Source organism: Zingiber officinale, chromosome 2A (assembly GCF_018446385.1).
Source record: "Zingiber officinale cultivar Zhangliang chromosome 2A, Zo_v1.1, whole genome shotgun sequence".
In the NCBI taxonomy this organism is placed as follows: Eukaryota; Viridiplantae; Streptophyta; class Magnoliopsida; order Zingiberales; family Zingiberaceae; genus Zingiber; species Zingiber officinale.
Genome location: NC_055988.1, coordinates 40,032,853 through 40,045,063, shown reverse-complemented (window position 1 = coordinate 40,045,063; position 12,211 = coordinate 40,032,853). Strand labels below are relative to the sequence as shown.

Below are 12,211 nucleotides of genomic sequence, written 5' to 3'. Positions count from 1 at the left end.
TTTAGATAAGAGATTATTCATTCTCTCTATCTGTTTCTAAAACTAATGTTGTCGAACACAATCAAAGCTTCAAAAGGAAGAGCATCAAGTACTCCAACAAAGAAGAAAAATTGGGACCCAAAGGAGGTGCCCTTAAAAAAAAATCTCTACAAAATGCTATAATTATGATCAAATGAGTTACAAATCCTCATAATGCAAAAAGCTAAGGAGAAATTGAAAGGATAATCTAGTAGATGAAATATTGAACAAGTTGTCTGATATACACTATGTGTTTTGGTTTTAGAAGTGAATATGATGGATTCAAACTCAAGATGGTGGATTGATATTAGTATCCTTGACATGTGTGCTCCAATGTGAAGTCACGCATAACTTTTAAGAATATAAAAATGAAAAAAAGTTGTTCTTGCGAAACTTCAGACATCAAGAGCTAGAGTAAATTGATCCTAAAGATGACCTCGTTCGATAATGTGTTGTATATTATCATGATAATATTAAGAAATTAATGTCTAGTAGTGATTTTTTTTTAAAAAAAAATCTAGGTTTATTAAGTTGAAGAAGGTTTTTCTTAGGACCATGGTAGGGTGGTATTTGACATTTGAGAAAGAAAGGTTAATTCTCCTGTGATTATATTTTATATTAAGTATTTGGATCTTACAATCTGATAATTTTTTGGTAATTAATTGTAATAAAATGTGATAACTCTCACTCTGGGAGCTTTCATAAGATTTAGAAGGAAAGTAAATCACGAGGAACTTCACCTAGCCATTTGCATGGGTCCTACGCAGACTCAGCTTAAGGCATAGGCCTTTAAGGCCTATGCCTAGGGCCCCAATAAAATTGGGGCCCATTAGTATTAAAAAAATTAAATATACTTAATAATTAAAATTTTATTATGCACAAATGACAAAACGGTTACATTTCAAATGTGCCTCTTTGATTTCCACACGTCAAACTCAGTTATCAATTCCAATGAAACTTAATTAATGATATATTAATTATAATTATATTCATATACATATCTATCTAAAGCTATTAGCCTTCCGCATCCGAATTTCATTTTCTTTTCTTCCCATTCTTCTTCTCATATTTTCACTGATTCTCTCAAATTTCATTCTTTGTATTTTTTATCCCTTGTCACCTATCGGTGATTCTCTTAATCTCAGAAGGTGTTCTTTGCCTTCCTTGATCATCTGGTAATATTTTTTCTAATCTTTTCTTTTTTTATCGAAATATTCTTTATTGTCTTGTATAAATAATAAATTATAGATGGAATGAATCCAAATATCATTGGAAAATAAATCATTAGCCAAAGCAATTGTATGAAATTTTTCTCTCCATATTTTATTATTTGATGCAAGGAAATTATTAACATTACAAACTTGATTTATGCAATTAAAAAATCATAAAATATGATTCATAAATTTTTAATACTTTTTAACTGTAATAGTTGGATTTATTATATACTTGTTAAATGCAGTTTAGTATATACTATTTAAATTAATCAATGCAAATTAAATTTAATATTTTTTATTTTCTTATTATATTTGTGTAGGTAATAGTCGAAGTTTGAAATATCATCAAATTAAAACTACACTGCGTAAATTAGGTTTTATTGTTAACTTAAATCTAAGTAATTTTATTTTTATAAAATAGTAGGGATTTATATTTTCTTTGTTATTTTTATTTTAATATAAATATGCCTGTAAAAAATTATGATTATGGATATATGAAACGTATGAAAAAAAAAAGAAAAATAGAAGAATTTATCTAGTCTAAAAAATGTGCACTTGATAGATTTATTATTAATAATCAAAATCAAAACTCAGAAAATAATACAATTTAAAATTTAAATGAAAATTTCATTAAATTTTCACCGGAAGATAATACTTTAGGATAAAAAGAAATCTATCAAGGTGGCAAAAAAAATCTATCAAGAGCTTTCTAATGATCACAAATCAAATTCATCAAATATTAATATTAACGAAGAAAATAATTATAATTCAGAAGAAAAAAAAAGATGACTTAATAGATTATGAAGATAATTTTTTAAATAATATTGATGAAACTATTATTCAAAATATATATATGATCCAACACAATGGAAAAATATAAATACCAATTTAATAGATTTATTAGTTGAAAAAGATCCAATTAGAGAAATCAATATTTCTTTTCCAAATGATGAAAATTCTATACATTTTTTATAATTCATTACATTCGAAAATTTCCAAATGGAGAAAACACGATAGAAAATGGTTAATATATTCAAAATAATTAGATAAATTATTTTACTTTTGTTGTAAATTATTTTTGATAGATTGGAAAAATCTTAGGGCCAAACTTAAAAGTCACGAAACAAATAGTAAACATATTATAAATATGAATATTTGGTTTGATATTGAAATGAGATTGGTTACAAATACAACCATTGATCAAAATTTACAAGAAAAAATAAATAAGGAAAAAAAACATTGGAATAATGTATTAATAAGAATTATTGCTATAGTTAAAAATATTGCAAAAAATAATTTGACATTTCGAGGTACAAATGAGAAAATTTATCAAGATAACAATGGAAATATTTTAGGTTTAATTGAAATAATTACAAAATTTGATCCTATAATGCAAGAACACCTTCAACGTATTAAAAATGGTAAAATTCATAATCATTATCTTGGTCATAATATACAAAATGAGTTAATAAATATATTAGGAAAAGAAGTAAACAATATTATAATTAAAAAAAATAAAAGAAGCAAAATACTTTTCAGTTATACTTGATTGTACTGTTGATGTAAGTCATCAAGAACAAATGTCTCTTATATTAAGATGTGTAGATATTTTAACAAATCCAATCAAAATAGAAGAATATTTTATAAAATTTTTAAAAGTAGATGATATATCAGGAAAAGGTCTTTTTGATACGCTTATTAATATAATAAAGAAAATTGAACTAGATGTAAATGACATAAGAGGATAAGGATAAGATAATGGAGCTAATATGAAAGGTAAACAATAAGACGTACAAAAGAGATTGTTAGATATAAATTCTAGAGCTTTTTATACACCATGTGATTGTCATAGTCTTAATTTAGTACTATGTGATATGGCTAATTCTTGTCCTAGTGCTATAACATTTTTTGGTATGATACAACGTATTTACTCATTATTTTCTTCTTCTACAAAAAGATGGAAAAATTTTCAAGATCATGTTTCTAATTTAACTCTTAAACCATTATCACAAATACGTTGGGATAGTCATCTTGAAAGTGTTAAAGTAATAAAATATCAAGCTCCACAGATAAAAGAAGCTTTATATAAATTTGCAGAAACTAGTGATGATCCTAAAACAAAAAGTGAAGTAAATTCTTTAACAACATATGAGTTTGAAAATTTTAAATTTTTATTAGGTATGGTTATTTGATATGATATATTATTTGCAGTTAATACTATTAATAAATCTTTACAATATAAAGATATGAACATTGCTATTGCATTAGATTAGTTAAAAGGTCTTTTTTTTTTAAAAATAATTACAAAGAAAATATATTCATATCTACTGTGGTTTCTGCTAAAGAGATTGCAAATGAAATGAATATAGAACCAAAATTTCGTGAAAAACGTGTAATTAGAAGAAATAAACGATTTGATGAGAATAAAATTAATGGGGTGAAGCTTTCACCTAAAGAATCTTTTAAAATTAATTACTTTAATTATATTATTGACTATGTTATTTCTTAACTTCAAAATAGATTTGAACAATTTAGAATATATAAAGATAATTTTAATTTTTTATATGACATAGAAAAGTTAAAATTACTTGATGATAATTTTTTAAAAATAAAATGTTTAAATCTTGAAAAAATTTTAACACATGACATGTTATCTGATATTGAAGGTTTAGATTTATTTTTAGAATTAAAAGTTTTAAAAGAAATAATAAATTCAGAATTAAAAATTGCACTTGAGGTATTGAACCTTATAAAAAATTTAAATTCTTTTCCTAATGCATGGATAATTTATAGAATATTATTAACTATACCTGTTAGTTAGTGTAGCTTCAACTCAGCAATGTCTCAAGAAAAATTAAATAATCTAATAATTTTATCAATTGAAAAAAAATTTATTATCAAAACTTGAATATAAAAATTTAATTAATAATTTTACATCTCAAGAGCTAGAAAACTAAATTTTATATAAAAATTTATTTTTAAATTAATATTAACTTTTTTTAAAAAAATTAAACCCATTATTATAGGTCTCAAGTCCGAATGAAAAAGGATGAGGAAAATTTTATATTTTAAAAAAGATTTTTAAGGATTTAAAATTTTTGTCCTAGGGTCTCAAGGAACCTTGAGACTTAAATTATTACCGTAACATCATTGTAATTTATAGGACAATTCTTGGATGATTGATGAAGGCTGTATGATTGTGGAGTTTGAGGGACAGATGGAGAAGTATAGAGTAATCTTTAAATTAGAAAATTAGAAAATTTCTACAATTTTATGCATTTAGGAATTCGCAAAAGACAGCAGCAACGACAATGTCCACCGTCTGATTCATTTTCACGTCTCTCGAGGTCGTCTGGCGCCGTTCAAAACGCCGAGTATGGGCATAATAAAAGAAAGGCAAAGGCACAAAGCAAAAGAGCAGAGCATTGGAAGATTTGCCGTGCCCAAGGAAAAGTGAACACACCGCTCGCATCGCAGGCTGTTTCCAGGAAGCAATCCTGAGATGCGGAGGTGGGCGGTGGTGATGGCGGCCGCGGTGGCCGTGACCGGGATACTGATGATCAGCAGCAGCTCGAGTAGGAGTGGGGTTGCAAGCGCAGCAGCTACATGGTGCATAGCTCGGAGCGGGGCGGGGGCGAAGGCACTGCAAACGGCACTGGATTACGCGTGCGGGTCCGGGGTGGCGGACTGCGCGCCGGTGCAGCCCAGCGGGTTGTGTTACCTCCCTAACTCCCTGGCGGCCCATGCCTCCTACGCCTTCAACAGCTATTACCAGCGCTCCAATGCCGCTCCCGGTGCCTGCGACTTTGCCGACACCGCCACAGTGACAGTCACCGACCCCAGTAAGATACTTCTCTCCTCTTCTCTTCTTGTTGTGTCTTGTCGGTGATGCTTCTCGTCGGTTTCCAGTTATTGCTTTTTGTGCTTTTGATTTTTTGGGTTTGTGCCGTTGGATTAAACGGTCGGTCCAAAAATATTGACGAGTGGAATTGCCTTGAGATTGCGTCGCAGCTGGAAAGTCACGCCGACTTTGTTGCGTCCCGTAGTCGGCTGCTGCGACGCACAATGGCTGTGCATGCGGGGTCGATCTAGAGATAATTTCTGCATAATTTTTTTTTGTAACATAATAAATATATTTAATAACAAAAAAATTCTGGACATCATAAAAATGATAAAAATACTAAATTAATAAATTATAAAATTACTATTAGACTATTGCTTATTGAAATATTGATTAATACTTGGTACATAGTTGGCTCCAGCCTACCGGTTGCAAAGTTAATAAGATGACTTTTTTTTTAAAATTTTATAAGGAGTTAGTGGATCGATCGACTTACTCCTTTGTGTGTTCTATCTATCTATCTATCTATCTATCTATCTATATATATATATATATAATTGTTATGCTACGAACCCTATTTTACGGATTGATGCGGACTAAATTCCACGTATTTTTTTTAATGAAAACTTTTCTCTTTCTTTGATTTTCCTTCGTTCTCGCCGAACCGAAGCTCACCGTGCCAGCCACCCTCGCGCCTCCTCACGCCCCGCCGTCGACCAGCCGCCCCGCAGACGCGATAGCGCCGGAATCTGATCGCAATCTCGTCGGAATCTGGTGCGATCGCGGAATCTGGAGCGATCGCGGTCGGATTCCGGACGCTATCGCGACTGGACGCGATCGCGCCAGATTCCGACGAGATCGCAGCCGGATTCCGGTGCGATCGTGGTCGGAATCCGGCGCGACTATATCCCCTCACCGCCGAGACTTCCTCTCAGCTCGGCGGTGGGCAGGCGGCAGCAGCCGGAATCCATGCCGCGATCCCCGACGAGTTCACCCCCGGGCTATAGTGTGGGTGGGTCTAGGCAGCCGGAGGCCGCCGGCGGTGGGCAGGCCGGAGGCCGCCGGCGATGGGCAGGCCGGTCATCGGCGGGGCGCGAGGGTGGCTGGCGCGAGGAGGCGCGGTGAGCTTCGGTTCGGCGAGAACGAAAGAAAATCAAAGAACAGAAAAAGTTTTCATTAAAAAAAATGACGTGGACTTTAGTCCGCAGCAATCCGTAAAATAGGGTCCGTAGCATAACAATTCTCTCTCTCTCTCTCTCTCTCTCTCTCTCTATATATATATATATATATATATATAAGAACAAAGAAAGTGAAGGTAGAAGCTTCTTCTTCCCTATTTCCTTAGACACTGGTCATGGCTCATCATTCACGGCTGGGACTCTATTGCTCGGCGAGGGCTGAGAGAAATTAGCCCCATCGTAACCTCCATGTCTCCTCCTTTTCTGACGGATCTTGCCGAGGACTTCAGCTCACTCCAGCCCTCACCTAGATCTGCCCCTGCGTGCCATATGATAGTTGTCTGTCTAATCTAAGAGTCTCTAATTCACCTACTTGATAAATTCTGATAACTTATGCACACTCAAAAGTTGACTTCTAAGATATTCATCCCATTTGAGATTCGAATCTAGGTCCACTTATTGTTCCTGATGCGGTGGAGATGACATGGGTCATGTGGCAAGAGTCGGTCAACATGCCATGTGGCATGCTTCAGGACTTGGTCAACGCAAATATTCTCAGTCTCCAACTAGCTGAGCCGATCCGATCCGACCTGTCGATCTGATCTGATCTGATCTCTTGACCTCCTGACCTCTTAACCTCCTAACCTCCTAACCTCCTGGCATGTGAAGGGTTACAACGGTTACCAATATGTCGGGTGGATCCGACCTACCGTACCGATCCGATCTGACCTGTTGATCCGATCCGACTGCTGAGCCGATCTGACCTGCTGATCCGATCTGACCTGCCTATTTGATCTGACCTACCGACCTGATCCAACCTCCTGACCTCCTAGCATGTGAAGGGACATAGCAGTTACCAATATGAAGGGACATAGTAGTTAAAGGGCACCCTTTAAAGAGGTGTGTCCCTTGGGCTTCTCTCCATAAGGTGCGTCTCTTGGACTTTTCTCCCTATATAAGGTAAGCAGTTTCTCCTTATATAAGGTAAGGGGAGGGGATGCTCTAGGGGGTCTACAATCTCATATGCTTCATTATTTTGTCAACTAGCTCTTCTACTTTACTCTGCTTCCTATCTCCTTTCTATTATACTATTTTGGGGATATGACTTAGGCATCGAAGGAACCTAGGTAACTCCTAGTGAGCCCTTTGACATGTGTTATTCTTCGCAGATCGATTACGACATGCCATGAGAAGAAAGCGAGGAAAAGATTTTGACATCATCCTTTGATGTTGGATGAATTTATGCTACTGACCAGATCATTTCCTAGCTTTACCACTGCACCACACTTGTGGGGACAAATGGCAAAATATAATTGATTAATGTATATGGTGAACGTTGTGTAGGATCAATCTAATGCTAGAAGGAGGTGACTATTTTGTTGTTCTTTTTCTAGAGAGTTAGCTCCGCAACGGAATAATAAAAACAAGAAAAAAACTAAGAACACACATGGGAGAAATTGAACGATAATCTGGTGGATGAAATCTTGAACAAGTTGTCTGATATACACTTATGTGTTGTCGTATTAGAAGTGAATCTGATGGTTTCAAACTCAAGACGGTGGTGGATCGATACTAGTATCCTAGACATGTATGCTCCAATATGAAGTTACTGCATAACTATTAAGAATATAAAAATGGAAAAAAGTTGTTCTTATGAAACTCGACCATTTCAGACATCAAGAGCTAGTGTAAAGTGATCCTAAAGATGACCTCTGAGCTCAATGATGTGTTGTATATTATAATGAGAATATTAAGAAATTGATATCTAGTAGCGAAGTTTTTTTTTTTAATCCAGGTATACAAAGTTGAATAAGGTTTTTCTTACCACCATGGTGGGGTGATATTTGACACTTAAGAGAGAAAGGTAAATTCTTTGGTGATTAATTTTTTTTATATTAGGTATTTGGATCTTACAATATAATAATTCTTTGGTGGTTGATTGCAGCAAAAGGTAATAACTCTCATTCCGGAGCTCCTTCAGGACTATCCCATACGATTTTGAAAGAAGATAAATCACGGGGACTTTACCCAACACAGTGGCCCTTTACATGGGGTCTTGTGATGCATTTCACATACGCTGGGAATCAACTCCATGATTTATTACAATAACATCACTTGCAAGTACCAACTGTGCCAAATAAAAAAGTTTAGGAAGAAGAATTGCACTATGTGGAAGAGAAAAAAACTAGGAAACGTGAACCTCAAAAATTCAATATTTCTCATTCCTAAACAACTAGCATATTTATTTGCTAATAACATAAACCACTAACTCTACTATTTTATTCCCACTAACTCTATTAATGCAAATACATTGAATATATACCACCACTAGTACCACTACTCGTGACATCATGAGTCCACTAACTCAATACGCTACGCTATTCCAATATCACAAAATCAATTTTAATTTTCAACACTCCCTCTTAAACTTGATTTTGCAACTTAAAGCAAACTTTGCATCTTAATAAATTTTTTTTTAATTTGAGTGGCTTGGTGAAGATATCAACGACTTGATCTTGAGACTTTGTGTATTCCACTCATACCTCTTTTCTTATGATGTACTCTCTAATATAGTGATAGCGCGTATCGATGTGTTTGCTTCTATTATGGAAGACTGGATTTTTTTGCTAGTGCTATCGCAAACTTGTTATCAAATCGAATCTTGGTTGCCTTTTTCTTGTGCTATTTCAACAAATTTCTAAGCCAAATAGCATGTTAAACACACGAAGTCGCAACCATATACTCCTCTTCACAAGTAGAAAATATGACAACAGGTTGTTTCTTCGACATCCAACTAAAAGTTATATCTCCCATAAAGAACACAAATCCGTACATTTTCTATTATCCGTATCTCCACTCCAATCACTATCGTTATATCCTTCAAGTTTGAAATTGTTAGATGATGAATAAAACAACCCAAAATCTATTATGCTTTTAATATAGTGCAAAATTCTCTTAGCAACTTTAAAATGGTTGGTAGTTGGAGCTTCCATGTAGTGCCTAACAAGTTCAACACCATAAAGAATATCAGGCCTTGTGCATGTCAAGTATAGTAAGCTTCCAACGAAGCTCTTGAAAAATGTTGGGTCAACACTTTCTCCTTCATCATGCTTTGATAGCTTGATTCCACATTCTATTGGGGTATTTATGGGCTTGCTGTTATCCATCTTGAATTTCTTTAATATCGCTTTCGCATAACCCTCTTGTGGGATGAAGATTCCATCTCCCCTTTGGTTCACTTTGATGCCCAGATAGTAAGTATGCCATGAGCCCATATTAGTCATCGCAACCTCATTCCTCATCGTTTCTTTGAATTCTCCAAACATACTTGGATTGCTTTTAGTGAAGATCAAGTCATCAACCTATAGGCAGACGATCAAAATATCTCTATTCTTATTCTGAATGTATAATGCATGTTCATAAGAACATTTGATGAAGCATTTCATTTGCAAGTACCTGTCTATTCGGCTATTCCATGCCCTTGGTGCTTGCTTTAGCCCGTAGAGAGCCTTTTTCAATTTTATAACTTTGTCTTCTTGACCTTTAAATTCATAACCTAATGGTTACTGAATATAAACTTCTTATTCGAGAATTCCATTTGTTATGCGATAGTCAGAGTGCTATATATTTGGTGAAGAATCAGGTGAATTATGCTAGAACTAAGCACATTGATTTGAGGTTTCGCAAGATCAGAGAGTTGATTGCTTCCGGAGAAATTCAACTTGAGAAGATTCACATTGCAGAAAATTCAACTTGAATACTTGAACTTAATCCATATCTCTAGATGTTAGAGGAAGAAAGCTCAGACCCAGAAATCCAGATGGAGCTTTATTCAAATAGTCGTGTTCTTCGAAGGAGTGAATATTTGCTAAGGTGGAGATTGTTGACGGGCGACTCATATTTGGATAAAGGCCAATGCGATGGATGCTATGGAAGAAAAATCTGTTAAGATTTTTCATTATAAAATTTTGTTACGATTTTATATAACAGAATTCTGTTACGATTTTTCATAATAGAATTCTGTTGCGAATTTTCATAACAAAATTATGTTACGATTTTACTGGGTCTGAGATTTATGCACTATTTATAGAGATCATTGTAAACCTATTATACAACAACAATCACAAGAATCATTGAATATGATTCTCTTGTGTAGAGATAGTTCTAATAAAGCTTCGGTCATTTTTGTGGAGTAGGCACATCGCCGAACCACGGTAACTCTTCTTCCTCTTCTTCTTTTTCTTCTTCCTCGTGTTTGCTCTCCTTTTGTGTGTCTTTGTCTTGTTGTTCCGTGCGATCTCTTTCTCTCTTCCACTTCTTCTACATTAGAGGTTGAGAGGTGTTGCCCCCCTTCTTTGTGCAACACCATCTCTAACCTGCTCCTTTGGCTATTATCGAGTGAAGAGCCTCCTACTTTGATACCGATTTGTAGGATCAATTTGATGCTTGAGAGTTGCGCAACGTCTGATTTTTTCATCGTTCTTTTTCTATAGAGTTAGTTACGCAATGGAATAATTAAAAAAAAAAAAGTAAGAACACACATCGGATTTAACGTGGTTCAGCAACCTCGGGTCCCTACTCCACCTATATCTCAAATGTGAGCATTAGGCTTTTCTCCTTTCCAGAAATCTTTCGACGACGGAGAAACCTCTTACAAAGATTCAATCAAGAACAATCACAAAGATAATTAAAAGTAAAAGCACATAATAAAGAATACAAACAAAATGACGATCCGGGTTGGAATCCTTGAATGTTGCAGCACTCTTCCTGGTGCTTCCCAGATCGTATGAGCAGAGCTTTATGGACTTTTTAGAGGAGAGAACAAGAGTGGATTGATTGCTTTGATGATAGTTGATGTCTAAAGCAAGTGCCTCAACTCCTCTTTTATAGAGCTCGATCGACACTTGTTCCGTCATCTGGAAGTTCTTTTGGGCGTCTAGACCTCCACTAAATCGGCTGCAAACTCGATCCTCTTCAACTGTGGATCAGGATGACTTTTATGATTTCCGATCGCCTGGAACTTGGTCCGATCGATTGGACAGGGTCTAATCTCCCGAACCGATCTGGGTTGCCCAAATGCGGTCCGATCTTCAAACAAGCTCTGGTCATCCTAGTCTTTGTCTAGTCTGGCTTCCTACAAGACAATTCATGCAAACACCATGCAAAACATTCCTGGTACTTAATCTACTTGACTTACTAGGCTCATCTGCTTGCAGTTCATTTCTCCAAGACTTCTCATCACCTAAGGTTCACTCCCTTGGAGTTTTCTTGTTGCTCAGAGTTCACTCCTCCAAGACTTCTTTCTTACTTGGAGTTTACTCCTCAAGACTTTACCTTTGGCAAGTGTTCAACTCCTTGCTGGCCATGAGCTAAAGTAATCAGTCGGATCAGTCGATTGATAGGTGTCATGTCAATAAAATCGTGTCAACAAATAATTCGTGAAAGAGGCCTTAAAATAGGGTTCAAAGGATATGAACACAATAACAATAAACAAACAACAATTTGACTTGTTGAGCCTCATTGTCAGAACCCTAACCTTTATTGCTAACCTCATGTACCTATTACGACAATCTTAAATGAAGTTTTTTCCACCTTTGGCACTTTATCGAAGGGAGAAAATATAGAGGATTTTAGGTTTGATCCACCTAATGGATCATAGGTTGTGGGGATTGTGGAACCATGTAAATTTCCTAGGCCTCTATAGTGTTGCATGTGTGTGTTTTATTATTTTTCCATCTTGTTGGTTTTTTTTTAGCTTGCTGGGATCGTAGAGAAGAGAATGTTTATTATTTGCAGGCACAATTTCTATTCACTACCTCCCTTTCTATGATCCAATCGCATCAACAAGTGGTATTAGAGCACATCACTTGAAAGGATTAACCATTGATTGAGCAAGGAGGTGAAGGAGTCTAGAACATCAAAAGGATGGTTGGAGCAAGCATTCATCCACTAAGATTTGA

At 35.1% G+C, this 12,211-nt stretch overlaps 1 protein-coding gene across 1 annotated transcript in view; it reads left to right on the top strand.

Moving 5' to 3' along the window:
- The first annotated feature begins 4,629 nt into the window (after window positions 1-4,629).
- Window positions 4,630-12,211, top strand: part of LOC122039602 (PLASMODESMATA CALLOSE-BINDING PROTEIN 3-like) — a 51,179-nt gene continuing 43,597 nt past the window's right edge. Inside the window, exon 1 of the mRNA XM_042599145.1 lies at window positions 4,630-5,074. Coding sequence (XP_042455079.1) covers window positions 4,735-5,074 — 340 coding nt within the window. The 5' untranslated portion in view covers window positions 4,630-4,734. The remainder of the gene's footprint in view (window positions 5,075-12,211) is intronic.